The sequence below is a fragment of the Primulina eburnea genome, chromosome 7, assembly GCF_022965805.1.
Source record: "Primulina eburnea isolate SZY01 chromosome 7, ASM2296580v1, whole genome shotgun sequence".
Taxonomy (NCBI): domain Eukaryota; kingdom Viridiplantae; phylum Streptophyta; class Magnoliopsida; order Lamiales; family Gesneriaceae; genus Primulina; species Primulina eburnea.
In genome coordinates this window covers 1,869,070-1,886,626 of record NC_133107.1, presented here as the reverse complement: position 1 = coordinate 1,886,626, position 17,557 = coordinate 1,869,070, and the positions used below count along the sequence as shown (strand labels likewise).

Below are 17,557 nucleotides of genomic sequence, written 5' to 3'. Positions count from 1 at the left end.
CTTGGCTTTTAATTCATCTTTGTACGTACTGGACATGATGATATATATAAGTGCGTGTGCTGTATTTAATCCCTATGTGAGTATTGCTGACCATCGATTCAACGTTGTAAACCAGATACATGGATTACGAGCTGGTCCGACGTTGTCCACTTATAATACAACCGATGATCTTTGTCACAAACATTGACCAATGATAGACGTTAAAAAAAGACTATATTTTAAAAATTTTGAAGTTGTGGATTGATTATATCACAAACATATAGCCGTCGTAGCAGTCGTGCGCCAATCAATATCAGATCAAAACATTGGTCTCTATACAATGTATGACAAGAAATTTGGAGTGTTCCACAAATATGATACTAGGGACTGTCGCAAGCCTGATTTTAAAATACATACAAGCTTGACATGCATCATTAGTATGAAATCCAATACAGTTTGACGCGTTCAAAAAGTTTTTTTTTTTTAATTAAAATTACGAAACTTGTGACATCAGCAGCAACGGCAAGATAAAACATCCGAGCATGTGTATGGTCTTGACTTTTCCTCGAGTTCTGCTGCTGTTGGCAAAGCTTCCATCCTGTACATGCCACCGCTTTTGGTACAACAAAGCACTGATAAATTTCTGCGAACTCCTTTATTGAATGGATGCACTCTCTCCGGAATCCCCCTGCAAAATTCAATTGCCGAAATGAAAACTCAGAAGAAGATGACACCACTGCAAGTAAACATGTCGTCTCATACTATATTATATCACATCATGCATGTTTCGGAAAATAGTTGATCAAATTTTCGGTTGAGAACGAAAGCAGTACCAAAAGACATAAGAACTACAATATACAAAAGTTTATTATAGGAAGCCAAAGGAAAGTTTTAATAGCTTGATAGAGTCCTATGTGAACGACTATGGCAAATCATTTGGTCGCTGTATAAACGAAATTTAGGAATACCCAGAAAATAATTGTCACGTGCTTAGAATTGAACACTAGACTAAATTCCACCTCGAGGCAGCTTGAGCACGACATGATATTTTGTTCTAGGCATGTAAATTCCAAAGGCAAGACTGGTTTATAAACGAATGTCAGACAAGGGTCCAAAATACGCCAATGCTCATCACACTGTATGTCAGAAGTCACTAATGATTAATCACAAACTCGTTAAAAAAGCTCCTCACAACTAAATTATACATAAGATTATATATTTTCTAGATGGTTTTGACGTTAAAATGAAGATAATAACCACAGCATTTCTCCTTGAAAGCCTAAAGCTTTACTTTAAGCAACACAAAAAGAAATATACTGACATTCATGTGCACGTAATCCGCACACCACAACTTAACATCTTTCCACACAAAAAATCTGAGATGTCAAAGCAATAAAAATATCAATAAAATAACACACCCATCTGATGCAAAACTTAAATGCTGGAGCAAACCAAACAAATTAGGAAACTAGAAAATAACCACCATAGTTTTGAATAAAATAGGAGACGCGTGATAAAGAAACCAACCTCAAATACACAATTCGCCGCCTTCTTACAAGTTCATAAGTGGTTTGATTAGTCATAATAAGGTAGCTGTCCCACGAAAAAAAATTAAAATAAATTTGATTTCCAAGCAAAGAAGAACATGTTAAAAAGGAAAGAACACACACTATTAGCTACAAGTGCTAGCATATGCTAGAAAAGAAGTACAGATGCGCATAAAATGTTTTAACTAGGATCCCTTCAATTTTATAGTCATGCTTTCCCCATGTTTATAGAGATCTTTCACTAGACCTAGTAACCAGTGTTACCTAAAATTGACCAGAAATTACGAGACGCCAATAAAAATACCTCCTAAAGATTAGACATACCTGTGAAAAAGGAGGAGCAGGAGCAGAAAAATTACACATATTGACAAAGAAGCCAACAGCAAGATCATAATTACATCTGCCCACCTGAAGGAAATCCAATTCAGTATTCAAATTCAATCAATGATGGAATTTAATATGACGAGGTATCATCTGCGTGAAACAATTAGGTTATGCAAGGTGCAGTATGTGTTTCTTGTTTCTTTCGACAAGCAGAAAAAAGTGAGGTGCTTTCTCAGAGATATGTAGTTCTGAGAGATGCATACCATGCCTTTGATATATGAGATTTAAGGTACAAAATGTACAAAATCCACGTCCAAAGGCATAAGGCTGTTTCTTCACATATGTACCACCTGATGCATCACAAAACACATTCACATAACACAGCCTCCAACAGTACAAGTCCAATAAGTTCACAGTAAATCAAAGCATTAATACTAATTGTACAGCAAATGAAAACTATACACTCACCAAAAAAGGCAATGGTTTTCCAGTCCTATGCATGTCCCTAGCCAAACACAATGATGATCAAACTGAAGCACACACTTGTCACAATCATGACAATGCTTTGCCCGTGGAGGCTAATAAAAAATGCAAGCAATGGCATCAGAAATTTGGCACAGGTGAAGCACGAATAATGAAAAAACAAGAGAATAAGTACAAGAAATCTAGAATGTTGTGTCCAAAGTAGGATCATGCTAGGAAGGTCTTTTGACTTCCTTATAGATATTACTTATCAAGTTCCAAATGGACGGGTAGGGAAAAGAATATCGATTCTGATATGATTGTTGAGGATTGACGACAAACACAGCATTTACCCCTGATCTCCACGAGCTGCTGCCACAAATCCCATGCTCAATGTGCGCCCCTCTTACATGGTGTGACCTCTGAGTGAAGGGGCCATTACTAATAACGAGGTCTTGAAACATAATTAGCTTCAGTCTTGTAAATCCAGAAGGTTAGAATTTTCTTTTCTATTTTGATGAGTACAGATTTATAGATTATGACAATTTTCGGTTCACACAGTGAATAGGGTATAAGTAACCAGAGAATTAGAACGAGAAGGATATTCATTACAAACTGCTTTTGGGTTTCCTATTCTTATTAATAATAGCCCCATCTAATCAACGTAAATATAAAATCTATATAAACATTTTGGAACACATTATCGCTTAATATTGAAAGCTGAATTACTGCTATTCCAAACCAAAATTTTCACTTACTGCTTGAATCAGCTTCTCATATAAAGTTCAATATGACTTCTTACCTCAATTACATGCTACTCAACCAAAAGATCAGTTGCAATTCATGCTATCGGAATTGAAAACCTAAGGACCTTCGGCATTGATTTGGATCTAGTTGGACTGCTGTTATAACTGATAAGATATATTACGAAATTATAGTACAATTTATACAAGATACTAAGGAAATTAGAAAGGCGTTTCGAAAATGACAAAAAAGAATTAAGGTAAAGGTCAAAAGTTCTAATATAGCTTCATCTGAATACAAATGCAAGGATGGAAAAAGGAAAAGATGTTTATCAAAAGATTATACCTGAACGAGACTGCAATACGTGCAGGTCAAATTTCTGGGAAAAAAACGGAGAGAGAAATTAGCAGCTGGAAATTGCTTGCTTTTAGTAGAAGAAAATTGAAAACTTCATTTCCCATATAATTAATCTTCCCATATGTTAGCCTAAAAAAACTACAAATATGGAGAAAATAATCTCTATAGTTTAAGGGATACCTTCAGTCGCACAAACTTTGTTGTTTTATGTAAGCCTAATTCTAAAACATTAAGCACATATACCAAAAAGTATCTCAATGGACACAATTACCAAAGTAAATATAAGGCAGAAATAAGCAGCAGCAGCAGCTACAGAACTCATATTCGAACAAATGTTTCATATTAACATGAAGAGGGCAACTCATAAACATATGGACAACAAAAAGCAAATAAGTGTCTAATGGACATATCACAGAGTTCAACTAATACTTCGATATAGCCAACAGTACTTTGAGAGACATTTTTTTCCTCAATCAGAGAACATGTTTCTCGAAGCATGGTCCTATGACCAATTTAAGAGAATTTCTGTATCACGAATCTGAAACACAAATGTTTTTCTCCAAGAAGTATTAGCATATGCCATGATTAGGGACCAGAAGGTCTCGACTTCATGAAGGAAACAAGAAAAATTAACAAAGAAATGTGCATACTGGACTATAATTTAACAGACCTCACCCACAAATACATTAGTCACACAAACAAACTTGATCTGGGGTCTCGAAATAAAAAATAATATATTATGTTTTTTAGGAAAAAAATATTCACTTTCTGAATCATGAAGTACCTAATAAAGAAACTAGTTTATTATGAGAAGCAAAGATACAGGAGAAAAGTCAAATCTTGCAACTCCACTGTGAAGTCGTCAAGCTAAAAGACTGACGATGCTATCCAAGTTCTAAAGATGCACAGTTTCTTCACAGAATCAATTTTCAATGGCATTCAGAAGTTCAGCTCTCTTAATTTTCTGGGTTATACTTTTATTAAGGGAAAGCCCATGATAAATCTTTTGCAAATCTTACATCCATGGCATTCAACAAATAACAAAATTTTATGCATGATTTATTGAAGAAACAATGTTTAAGCCATCAGCCATCATCAATAAGAAGCTACAGATGGACTTCAGTTTACTACTCCACCAAGGTAAGAATTCACTGCTACAATAATAGTGAAACGAACAAGTAATGCACTATTACCGAAGAGAATATCCCTGAGGGTAAAGATCCATCACTAGCTTTGTCCAGGCAGTCTCATTTCCTCTTTGATAGTTCCGTCCATCCACTGTGATTACAACATTACCATTTTTGCTTGAAGCTGTAGGTCTTTCTTTGACCATTGTGACAAATACATCCACAAACAAGGCAAGTAGAAAAGTTCATGCTTAGTGAAAAATCAAATATAATCTGTGAGAAATATTAAATCGTATGGTGGCTTTATCTGCCCTTCTGTACTTATTCAGAAGAATCAGAAAGGAACCTGCTTACTTTGAGGCCAATAATGTCCTTCTAGCTGTAGCATCTCTTTCATTGACAATCTTCTGTGCATCAAGTACATAGCTACAATTTTTACCCAAAGAAAAAAGCAGAAGCTTCAACAGACTGATGGAATAAAATAAATAATCTGCTGGCAAGAGTAGATTGTAAATTCAATTACCCGGGAGAAGTTCCAGAGGTAACAAAGTATTGAGCCAGTGTAGCAACAAACAACAATGCATATATAGCAGTGTACCTGCATTTGAAGAGAGAAGGTTGGTCAGGAGAGCTGCAAGACCTTAGGAGGTCCCAAAAGACAACCAAGATGGTGACTTGAAGAGCTAAATGGAAAAGGCCAAGAAAGGGGGCATTATAGTCCCCCCAACAAGTGATCTCACATGTAGTGATTATCCAAAATTTGAATCGACTTCGATTACATCATATTCTTTGACAAAGCAAGTCTTTTTAGTCCATGAATCAGCATAGAGCTACTTCACAACTTCCCGCGATTCAAGCTCGACGGAACCAATAAGTTCCAGGTTCTGGAATTTGTTTGATTCCATTGAGAGTTGATGTCATTTTTCCGGAAGATTTTCTTGAAGGACCATGATGTGTTTTTAATATGTTGTTTGATATCAGAAAAGTTAACTTCCAAATTAAACTTCGAGCTCGTCTCTAGTAAAATGGAAAGTAAACTCCATTACGTAAGATCTTCAGAAGATTATAATACATTTAAGAAAAAAACTCACATAATTATAAACCCATTGGATAGAAGCTCAAAAAAAGTGTAGTTCTAACCATTTTTGTTCTATCTTGGCCATGTATTTATTTTAAGTTTTAACTGATTGAATAATTTATGATTGTAGTTTCAATAATCATAATTGAGTTGCACGCCAAATTCAACAGAACCAATACAGTGATACATCTATAGTTTACGCCATGTATAATCGTATTTACATCTGCAATCACTGACTTCGAACCCAAAACGAATACTTCCTGAAAAATTCACCTGAAAATTATGTACAAACTACAAACTAAAATTGCAGAACACCAAGAAAATTACATTACCACGGTTCTTGTTTGGTCTTCTCAATCAAATCGTGGTCAAGCAAAAATAAAACCCCAACAAAAATTAGATGCAGCCCCACCAATGCTAGTTTCAATGACAACGCAGATCGGCGAACTAAAACAAAACAGAATCTTCCATCAAAACTAAATTTATCAAATACTCTAATGAATCAATTTGATTGAAGAATTAAATTAACAAAAGACAATAACCAGGATCCGAAAGGCAAGGGAATAGGCGGAAGCAGCGGTCGGAGGCACGAGCCCATGTGTCGCGGAGGGAGCCGCCGCACCAGGCACACATTGTTCTCTCAGCTCATCAGGCAAGCAAGTACTCGTTGCTAGCTCAATTGTACGTATATCAAAGAGAAAACGACGGCGAATGAGCTTTGTCTGCAGTTGCGCGGCATCACCACTTGTTAATGTTATCCATTTGGGTATGGCCCGTAAAAAGGAAAATGTATTTTTTGTTTTATTTGACAATAATATTGCTTAATATTTTTATATTAGTTTTTAATAAAATAAGGTAAATAATTATGAATATATATATATATATATATATATATTAGTTTTTAATAAAATAAGGTAAATAATTATGAATATATATAAACATATATATATATATATATATTCAAAATACATACACATGCTTATACCTTTTGCTCGCGTTGCTTGTTTATACAACTAAAATATTTATCGAATATGATAAATTTTGTTATTTTTAAATTAATAATATATATATATATATATATATATATATATATATATATATATATATATATATATATATATATATTTATCAAGAGTGATAACATATCTAACAATTTTAAATATAAATAAAGATATGATTGAATTTTAAAATATAGATAAAGATAAGATAGAAGATTTTTTAAAATAAAAATTAAGGTAAAAAAATTAATTTAATCAATAAAGTTAGTGTCAAGAATCAAGATTAGCACATGATTTGAAGTTTGCAAGTACTGATATTGGGAGATTGGCTCTATCTTCTTTATTGTTTGGTGATGTTTACGCTATGCTTTTGTTGATTATAATTGCAAGAAACGATGAAAAATCTGATTTCTCATCATCGGTTTTCTATGCATTCATGTACATTATTATTGTTACATTGGCTATTCTCGTTAATAGATACGTGACGAAATGGACCAAAAACACCTTAAAACACTGAGTTATATATTCATACTTTTGGGAATTGCATATGTTGCTGCAATGATCATGGATACTAGCGGATTCAGCAGCATAATAGGTTGTTTCCTCATCGGATCGATGTTTCCAAGAGGAGGCAAAGTGGCTTGTACACTCCTGTCTAAACACTCCTATTCCGCTCACAACTTCATACTTCCCATATACTTTGGATACTCGGGGTTCAAGGCAGATGTGACTCTTATAAACAGTTTTCGAAACTTCTCCATCGTCGCTATGGTTATCTTATTGAGCATCGGAGGGAAGATCACAGCTGGGACATTAGCCTTTTGTGTTCACTTGAAGGTGCACGTTGATTTGCTCGCCTTGACAATAAACGTGCAACTTTATAAAGTAAGTTCGTTCTTCTAACTTAGCCTCTTCTCGTGTTAGTGTAAACGCCTGTAACGTGCATACACCTTTAAATATGCCATGCACTGGAACAATCATATTTAAAGTTTTCAAGAGCAAGATGCGCTGTTACTATTTGATTTGATTATGATTCAGACGTAGAAAAGATTTTCCACCACTTTATCTTTGATAATATCAAGTACATAAATAGCTGATATTCATACTTCCGATTTAGGGGACATTAATAATTTTGCTTCCGGTCATTCTGTTGTGGATACAAGCTTTTGTAATTGAATCATGCACATATATTCCTATAAAAATTTATGCTGTTTTGAGCAAAGGATACTTAAACGTGGTGCAGGCTATGTCAAGCCAAATATTCTACAACCTGATGATGGCTGCAATAGTAATCAATTCTTTGATCTGGGGACCTTTGATAGCCTTCATGGTAAAAAGAGAGTGAAATTTTTGGTTCCAATCCCCAAAAAATGAACTAAAACTCTTGGCTTGTGTATACGGCCCTCGCCCTGTTGCAACGATGATAGGACTAATAGCTACATCTAAAGGGCCAGAAAATGTCGCCATAACACCTTACTTGATGCACCTAACCTATTGTAAAACTCAGCCAACGCTGCATTATTGAAGTCATTCTCTGTCTCATGGGTCGATTTCACCATAGAAAACGTCAAGATACTGATCTTGTGGAAAAGTTGCTTTGTAAAGCCATCGATACATTTCAGTAGAGCGCACAAATTACAGAAAATTCTTGATTTCAACATGTGTAGCACATGATTAGTAACTAGTCAATACTGGTCGCACAATGTCATATAGTCACCGTATGATTATATTTGTAGACTCTTTCATCTTCCTTATAAAGATAACTATAATTATCAATAATCATATGACTCGGATCTTTTAAATCGTACGGGTAACATGAGAATCATATTTTGTCCAATATATCATATAGATAACCACACCTGATATTTACCCCTAGCAATAAATAACCTTCAGCAATTGCATGTATATACCAATTACAAGATTGAGCATGTGTAGTTGCATCTAAAGCTTTAGTTATTCTAAGTATTGTATTTCAAATTGTATTGCATATATAACCATAAATGACAATAAACAAATGCTACTCATGCAACTCACAACCTAAGCCATTGATGTGTGGATCCTCCATCCTGCCGACTTTCTCACTGGATTTCTTCAAGTTCTTTCACTGTGTTTTTATGGGTTCTGTGAACATAACATGCAACATATATAAACCCTTTTTTTACAGTAATCAAGATCTTGTGATTTTTTCTTTAGGTATGTAACATGTGGTCAAGTAAGGGTATGTAGAGAAGCATGTGGAAAATGGTGGGGAGACAGCAAATGTATTGAGAGATATGGCTGATATGTATTCAATGTTTATAGTTGGCAAGGGAAGAAGAGGGAACTCATACTAACAAGAAGTCTAAGTGATTCGGAAGAATGCCCAGTGCTTGGTAAAGTAGGGGATTTGTTAGCTTCTTCAGATTTTGAACTTAGCGGTTCTGTTTTAGTTATTCAACAGCATAGACCTTCTAACAATCGATAGCAATATCAATAGAAAATTGGGCAACCCACATAGTTTTGCAGTTTTTGTTATGGTAAAGATTTAGAACATTAAATTTTTTCTTTTGTTTCATTTCCCCTCTTTTTGGGAGTTTTGGTATATATATATATATATATATATATAGGAAGCCATGTTAATATTCAGTTGATGATGTTATTTTTCACATCAAGTTCAACTGGAATACATATACATATAGATATACACACACGTGTACGTATACACATGCGCATATGTACATGTATAGAATGCAACAGAGGGTGATACATTTTGCTGGTTTCTATAATGTGTTGATGGCCAAAACTTAACTCTTCGAGATTCTTAAAATGCTCATCTTTGACAAACAAATATTAGATGTGTGTGCACGTAGCCTGTGAATACTACTAAAACAGTTGGTTAATTTTAAAAAAATTTATGGTCAAATACTTAATCCAATATTCTTAAACTATTTCACAAAATATTAGATATACGCGAACCCAACTTCATCTCCATTAGCTAGTTCTTGCATAAAAAGAGTCGAAGGCCATATGATTCAGCAAATAGTTTTTTGAAGTTGCAATTGCTCGTAAGTTGTGCAAGAAAAGCTTTCAAAATATATTTGATAATTGTTCTTCACAATACTTACATAAAGACCTCCAGAAAAAAAAATGCCATATTTGGTGAACACAAAGGCATTGCTCCAACTTCAAGTGACATTTTCAAAGAGTACATTAACCTTCTTAATCATGATACCAAAAGAGAAAGATTTGCAAATCTCCCACGGTTATGGAAAAAATAGCAAAAAAATCTCATTCTAAAAACATAGACATACCTAAGTTGCTCCAATGGAACCCACAACCTAATTTACAAAATAGTATACGTACAAACAGTTTGTACAATACAGACGCCAAACGCATTCATATGCCATAATATAAACGGATAGAAATATAAAACACTTACAGCTACCAAATGCCAACATTTCATATGAAAACTAGATTTATTAAGCCAAAAGGTAAAATAGTACATCTCAGATGAGAGAGTTCTTCAAGTCTAAACATAGCAAATGTACCTATGCAGATAAACGTTTCTTCATAGCAGTTGTAGATTCGTGAGCAAATTTCTTTTGACTATAACGTACATAAGGGTACCCGATCAGCGAGAGAAAGTTGGCAGGCTTGGAGAATGAAAGTATTTCATACCAGACATCTTCCTTTTCGTCCATTGTGATTGAGAACCGTTCTTCTCCTGCCTGTGTAAAAACAAATCAAGTGTTACCATTGATTTCTATGATTTCATATGTGTGCAATTCGAACAACAGGCTTGACATGCAAATGATTTCGGATATTAGGACATATGATAAAAAAATGCAAAAGGAAAAAGACTACGGTTATATAACTTTATGCACCTGAACAAGTAAACGGAGGTTGATTTATATGAAGTGTAAAAAAAAGTGACATGATGCCGTGTTCATAAATGCACAAATACACATATTAGGAATCTTAAATCTAATTTATTTTATTACCGTGATGAGATTGTGATAACTAATTTAATTTTAGTGGGATTTGACTATTATGCCTATATTTAGAGTACAATAAGGGATATAAGTTGATCTATGATAACAATGCCATATCTTCTCATAGAGTTATACATTGTTTGGCCTATATGTAGAGGACAACAAGGGATGTAAGTGGATCTATGATAACAATGTCGTATATTCTCATAGAGTTATACATTGTTTGTATATTTTTAGAATCAAGACAAATCAAAACACCATAAAATATCTGCTAATCGATAGAAACCATAATATTTCTATATGCAGGTGAGCAAGGGTAAGGCAGATAGTTCAGTATCACTACAAAGAATCTGATCCCTGAAAAAAAATTAAACTCCAAACTTCCCAGTGAAACTATTGATCTCATTGCCTCAATTTGTTTTAAAAAAGTAATCAAATGATGATGCACCAATTACAGAATAAGTATTAGCTCGTACTGAATAATATGAACGAATTGTGTATCGTAGACATTTGAAAAATGAAGTACTGAACAAAATATTTCATTCATCTTTTGCTAACAGAAGTGTGGAAGAAAAAACATAAACTCAGAAATACAATGTATCTCTACCCAACAACTACAAAAAGATGGTTGACTATCCCATAGTATTCAGAGATCACCTCCAGTTATCTTTTTTTTTTTTTCTCAATCTGCCCTAATAGGTGTTATTTTTAAATTATCTCTGAATGTATCATTTGATATGCTAAATTTTGCCTCTTTCTCTTCTCGACCATCATTACCAGTCCAATCACCCAAGTTATCTCTGTCTCTGTACACACACACATGTTCTATTTCATTCAAGATTTTAATTTAAAATATACTGTGATTACATCAAGTAAATTTTTTTGAAACATCCGGTACCATTGATCTCAATATGTTCAAATATCCAGCAAAAATATCTCATGTCCGCACTAGTTAGACACAGTAAACCTTGTAATTTATCCATGTTTTTAATAACAAAATATAAACTTAAAACAAAGACTGGACGCAACCCCATCATAAAAAATTAAAAGCTCTCATAACGTGGTTAAAACCATAAGGTCTAAAGCAGAAAAAAGTAATAGAATCTACCAGCAGGTGTCCTTGAAGAGTTCCGCTGCCAAAACTGAACGAAACTGCGGTGTCTTTTAGGTCCCTAGACTCATTAACGTACACTATTTCCAAAGGCATCAAAATCCATGGGAGAAATTGCTTAGTACACACACAAAACTTTACCCCACTCTGAATGGGAGTCTTGGAATCAACAAATGCCCAGTTCAAGCTAAAATGCCTGCAAATTAAATTGTGATATGCAACCAAAATAAGAGTACTGATTTACATATGATGAATAATGCCAATAGATCAATCATGAGTAGGCAAGGAATTCCTCATGAACCTCCAATTCTGAAGCGCACATTTTCCTTTCTCAAAAGTCTCAAGACCTGAACCAACTAAAACACGGGCATGGTTAACAAAAAAACCAGTTTCTGATAGCTCCTTGTCTTGTTTAAGAGCAAATGCAGGCTTAGCTGTGGCACCTTTATGAATAATATCATAATTAAGGGCACCAGACCTGATATAAAGGCACAATACATAAAATTTAATACAGAGAGTGTACTGCGGATAAAATGGTGCCAATTTCCAAAAAATGGAATCTTTTTACTTGTTTACGCATGTCTCCTGTTCTTGACTAGTTGGACGAGACCAGGACCAGAAAATCATCTTTCCCGAAACGAAAAGTTCCTAACAAACATTTTTTTCGAACAAAATATTAAGCATAAACTACATGAAACTCAGCCTAAAATTCAATTCAAACATATTTTAAAAAAAAACAACTCAACTCCCATCATTTGGAACGATCAAACAGAGAGAGAAAAGGGAAATAATCAACCACGGAAGGACGAAAGATGTGGAAACAAAAGGATCAAACTAATTTGTACCAGATAGTTTCATTCCTCCTCACCTACAATTTCTCACTTCACGCCTACTCGCCAAAACGTCCTCGAGAACTCTCTATACACCGGTTGGTATGGTATGCAGTGTTCGTAGTTCCCGAAGCTTGGGAGTTAATTTATATCAAGTTCGGAGGAAAATTTATTTCGGATTCGTAGGATTGCGCAGGGATATAGGGTGGGCTATTATATCCCTATTCGACAATGGAGCTTCCGGCTGTAGATTATTCGGCAGCATAGATCCAACGCCCACCTTATCTTTTTATTATAATCATATTTTTGCACAATTTTATCGGGTCGTATTTTGTGAGACAGATCTCTTATTTTTTGAGTCATTCATAAATAATATTACTTTTTATGCTAAGAGTATTACTTTTTATTGTGAATATCGGTAGGATTGACTCGTCTCACAGATAATGAGACCGTCTCACAAAAGACATACTCTCATATTTTTTTAACAATTTAACTACTTGTGTTTTTGTGCACACTTTATTTATAACTAGCTCGAAAATATATTGATAGAAATGATTATGTGAATCTAATTTCATATTTATGCCACTGCACCTAGAATCACGTTACTTCGTGTATAAATTTAGGTAAGCTTGATTGATGTGGTAAGATAAATGAAGACAAAATATATAGAGATAATAAAATAATTTGTATATAAAATATAGTCTTGTTATATTGTTCATAACCGTGTTAAGTTTCTGTTTCCTACCGATAAAGTATCACTCACCTATTCGACATACAATTTTGATATGATTAATCACATCTAATATGTAAGTGACACGTTATTAGTTGACATAAAATTTGGTACGGTTGATAGACAACATAGCAAAACTATATAAAACATATAATTGGTAACAAATATGATATTTATTGCACCCCAATAAACATTATGAAAATAAAATGAAACTCCAACCTCCAACCCCAAACTTGTTCCGATCATGAATCCACATAACAATGCCATCACACATCTGTCGTTTCTCCGTCAACCACTTTCTACTTCTTCAAGCTACTCCGATCGTTTAAGTAGCACAATAGCGCCAGATGTTGATCTTCAAGATGGGCGAAGCATAATTGACATAATTTAAGATAACTAATATATAATATATTGTATTATTAAAATGAGGTTTTGGGTAACTTTTTTCATATAATATTACTTTATGATGAAAAATTTGCAAATTGGTTCAAACTTTAAAATGGTGTAAAAACACAAACTCGGTTCCAATCAAGCTGAATCAAACGATGCAAAAGCCGATAATATTCATCATCCCCCGGCCCACTCAATTGGTAAGGATATATAATTTTATAGGTAATTAATAATTTACATTAATTTGGTGATTGCCAATAGTTCATGGAACAAGTTTGGTTTTAATTTCAACTTTAAGTAAATAAGTATCAACTATGGTACTAAATCAATATGTTGAATATATGAAAAATGATTTTTTTTTCCCTTTTGTAATAGTAAAAATTATCAAATAGCCATCAATTCCCCTCCAATTTAAAGAATTTAAACGTGTATAGAGACTTTAAAAACGTGTACATGAATTTAAAAAGATAGTCTCAATTCTCAAAACACAAAAGCAGGAATATGTTGGCAAGATTATCATGTTGATTTGGACATTTCTCGGAAGCTTAGCTTTGTCAAAGTGTGTTTCTTGGAAGAAATTTCAATATAATACAACCACTCGACGCAACGCAGCCCATACCCCGTATTCTCTTGAGAAGACCTCCACCGTTATATATTTCGTCCCGACTTACAAGATCAAAAACCCAATAAAAATTTCCCCCCACAAAAATCAACCAAAGCCATTCCATAATAGATCAAGATCAAGATCAATCATGTCCGTTAGACAAAGATCAGCATCCTCCAACCAACCATCCTCCGCCGAGGCCATCCCGACTCCGCCCCTCGTCCCTGCACCGGCACGGCCCCGAAGCGCCATCTCTCAAGCCTTAGAAAGCTCCGCACACCTAGCCAACCTCCTTCCCACGGGAACCTTGTTGGCCTTCCAACTCCTAACACCAGCCTTCACCAACGGCGGCTCGTGTGACCCCACAACGCGTTCGTTGACCATTATTCTCCTCTCCGTGCTCTCTATTTCTTGCCTGCTCGCCTCTTTCACGGATAGTTTCAGGGCATCAGACGGGATTGTCCATTACGGGTTCGCGACGTTTAAAGGGTTGTTGCTGTTTGACAATCCAAATTACGACGCTGATGCATCTTACAAGTTGCCTGATCTGAGCAAGTATAGGCTGAATTTCATTGATGTGATTCACGCAGTTCTGAGTTGTCTTGTGTTTGGTGTTGTGGCTTTGAGGGATAAGAATGTGGTGAGTTGCTTGTATCCTACACCTGGGCGTGAAGCTCAGGAAGTTCTGGACATTGTTCCTATTGGAGTTGGGCTTATTTGTAGCTTGTTATTCGTGATTTTCCCGACCAGGAGACATGGTATTGGTTTCCCTGTTACTCAGAATACATGAACTATTCTCTTTTCGATTTGAGGCAACAAGCCAACAACATCGACACATTAATGTAATTTTTTTATTTTATTTTGAAAGGGCTTATAGTAATTACAATGTCTTGTAATGGATTTCTACATGCAGTTGTTATAAGAACTCGTTGTATAATCATGTTTGCGCGGCCTAGGCGTGCCAAAGGTGATACTTAAAAATTAGAGATTATTAGAGAAAAAGGGTTCAAGAGAAAATTTCGAACAAGATAATATTTAGACTGAATTGAGTTCTATAATAACTCAGAAAGTTTCTGAGTACTTAGGCAACAATAATGTGATGGGAGCTAGCAAGAACCCCAGCAGTTCCTAATTACGTTAAGTAAACCCCAGCAGTTCCTAATTACGTCAAGTAAAATGCATCTGACTTGGAAGATAAATTTTTTCAAAGAAAATAGGAAAAAAAATGTTGTTTACAAGTCAATATAATTGGTTTCCAACTTTTTATTGCGAAAGCATCGTAGGCCAATGAATTAATACTTACTAATACTAGCTTTTACCAACACGTACGGGAAAGTACGTGTACCTTAAAGAAATCAAACAACACAGTACCTGAGCGACAATCACCTCAAAAAGCACGACCTTTTGCTCGAGAGTAATCCATCCCAATACATGTAAACAGATGCATATGTTAGAAAGTGCTTGCAATCTGAATCAATCCGCCATTGGCGGTTATGTGGAGCTTGGTATGAGAGAAAGAAGAAAGAAAATGAATCTGATATTATTGAATCGAATTAATTCCCAAATACAAGAGTTTGACCTATTTATATGTACAAGTCAAAAACCAACTAACAGCTACTGCTAAGTGAGATGAACATTAATGCCTAATGCCAACTATCTAATGTCACAACATTGAACACTACTTTGAACACTAACATCCCCCCTCAAGCTTGGAATAGATTGAGCATTGCAAGCTTGGAGATCAAAAAACGATGCTGATCAGAGGCCAAAGCTTTGGTAAATACATCAGCTGGTTGCACCCGTGTGGAGATATGAACTATTCGAACAACATTGGTCTTAATATTTTCCCGAATGAAGTGACAATCTACTTCAATGTGCTTGGATCTTTCATGAAAAATCGGGTTGGCAGCAAGATGAAGAGCAGATTGATTATCGCAATGAAGAGGTGTAGCTGTGTTTACAATAACTCCCAAGTCATTAAGAAGGCCTCGAATCCAAACAATTTCGCATGCTGTCATGGCCATGGAGCGATACTCTGCTTCGGCTGACGAACGAGAAACGGTGTGTTGTTTCTTGGTCTTCCATGAAATAGTTGAAGATCCAAGTTTGATGACATAACCAGTGGTAGATTTGCGACTCATTGGACAAGAAGCCCAATCAGAATCACAAAAAGCAGACAATTGAAGGTCATTGGTGGAGGATAGGAAAAGACCCAATCCAGGAGTTCTCTTTATATATCCAACAATGCGGTAAGCAGCAAGCAAATGAGATTTCTTTGGGGCGTGCATAAATTGGCTGAGAACTTGCACAGCATAGCAAATATCTGGCCTAGTAATTGTGAGGTAAATGAGTCGACCAATCAAGCGCTGATAACTTGAGGGATTAGATAATAATGGATCAGATTCAGAAGAAGCTCCAGAAGCTCCAGCAGATTAGCTTAGAGTGATCAAACTCAAGTGTGGTGAGTTTCAGGTGTTGCTCCATAGGAGTATCAAAGGGCTTGCAACCAGTCATGCCCACCTTCGACAGTAATTCAAGAGCATATTTGTGTTGATTCAAACAGATTCCAGCCTTAGAACGAGCCACTTCAATGCCCAAAAAAAACTTTAGGGGTCCAAGATCTTTGATATCGAATGTAGCATGAAGATAACTCTTAAGAGCTGCGATAACATCCTCATTATTTCCAGTAATAACTATGTCATCGACGTAAACCAAGAGTATAGTGATCAAGGATCCTTGCTGCTGAACAAAGAGAGAATTGTCATGCATGGATTGAGTAAAGCCACCTTGTATCAGTGCTTGAGTGAATTTTGAATTCCATTGCCTAGATGCTTGTTTTAAGCCATAAAGTGATTTACGAAGTCTGCAAGCAAAATTCCCCCGCTGTTTATCAAATCCTTGAGGGATGGACATGTATATCTCTTCATCCAAATCACCTTGCAAGAACGCATTTGTTACATCCATTTGATGTAACGGCCATTTTTTTGCTGCTGCAACAGTAATAAGACACCTAACAGTAACAATTTTTGCTACAGGTGAGAAGGTATCTTCATAATCAATTCCATACTGTTGTGTATAACCTTTGGCAACAAGGCGGCCTTTAAAACGTTCAATGCTTCCATCAGCTTTGTATTTGATTTTATAAACCCATCTACAACCGATCGTCTTTTTTCCAGAGGGCAAGGGAACAATTTCCCATGTGTTATTATTCTCCAAGGCTGCAATTTCCTTAGCCATGGCTTCTCGCCAATTCGGATCAGAAGCTGCCTCGTGGTAGGATTGTGGTTCAGTGATAGTAGAAACAG

At 35.3% G+C, this 17,557-nt stretch overlaps 3 protein-coding genes and 1 pseudogene across 7 annotated transcripts; 2 read left to right on the top strand and 2 right to left on the bottom strand.

Annotated features, from left to right (window-relative positions):
- Nucleotides 1–278: 278 nt before the first annotated feature.
- Nucleotides 279–6,384, bottom strand: LOC140836469 (protein S-acyltransferase 10-like). 4 transcript variants are annotated; one of them, XM_073202012.1, is made up of 12 exons: nucleotides 6,161–6,287; nucleotides 5,951–6,065; nucleotides 5,819–5,878; nucleotides 5,064–5,138; nucleotides 4,895–4,966; nucleotides 4,607–4,732; nucleotides 3,402–3,435; nucleotides 2,319–2,428; nucleotides 2,114–2,200; nucleotides 1,851–1,934; nucleotides 1,507–1,572; nucleotides 279–667 (listed from the first exon to the last, which is right to left on the bottom strand). In XM_073202012.1, exons 3-12 carry the CDS (start codon nucleotides 5,821–5,823, stop codon nucleotides 490–492), a joined length of 837 nt encoding a protein of 278 aa, XP_073058113.1. In that variant the 5' UTR covers nucleotides 5,824–5,878; nucleotides 5,951–6,065; nucleotides 6,161–6,287; the 3' UTR covers nucleotides 279–489. The 4 variants fall into 4 exon arrangements, 3 of the variants coding, with proteins under 3 accessions (XP_073058113.1, XP_073058111.1, XP_073058112.1); XR_012119098.1 differs by lacking the exon at nucleotides 5,819–5,878 and adding an exon at nucleotides 999–1,115 and having other exon boundaries at nucleotides 528–667; nucleotides 6,161–6,384; XM_073202010.1 differs by lacking the exon at nucleotides 5,819–5,878 and having other exon boundaries at nucleotides 6,161–6,384.
- LOC140837345 (cation/H(+) antiporter 1-like) lies at nucleotides 6,330–8,141 on the top strand (annotated as a pseudogene).
- Nucleotides 8,142–10,052: 1,911 nt separating this feature from the next.
- Nucleotides 10,053–12,805, bottom strand: LOC140836467 (UPF0548 protein At2g17695). 2 transcript variants are annotated; one of them, XM_073202008.1, is made up of 5 exons: nucleotides 12,544–12,805; nucleotides 12,267–12,346; nucleotides 12,000–12,176; nucleotides 11,696–11,894; nucleotides 10,053–10,323 (listed from the first exon to the last, which is right to left on the bottom strand). In XM_073202008.1, the coding sequence occupies exons 2-5, from the start codon at nucleotides 12,323–12,325 to the stop codon at nucleotides 10,144–10,146; spliced, it is 615 nt and encodes a 204-aa protein (XP_073058109.1). In that variant the 5' UTR covers nucleotides 12,326–12,346; nucleotides 12,544–12,805; the 3' UTR covers nucleotides 10,053–10,143. The 2 variants fall into 2 exon arrangements, with proteins under 2 accessions (XP_073058109.1, XP_073058108.1); XM_073202007.1 differs by having other exon boundaries at nucleotides 12,567–12,804.
- A 1,452-nt stretch (nucleotides 12,806–14,257) lies between these two features.
- Nucleotides 14,258–15,313, top strand: LOC140835964 (protein DMP3-like). The gene has a single exon (XM_073201377.1). It carries the CDS (start codon nucleotides 14,401–14,403, stop codon nucleotides 15,040–15,042), a length of 642 nt encoding a protein of 213 aa, XP_073057478.1. The 5' UTR covers nucleotides 14,258–14,400; the 3' UTR covers nucleotides 15,043–15,313.
- The last annotated feature ends 2,244 nt before the right edge of the window (nucleotides 15,314–17,557 follow it).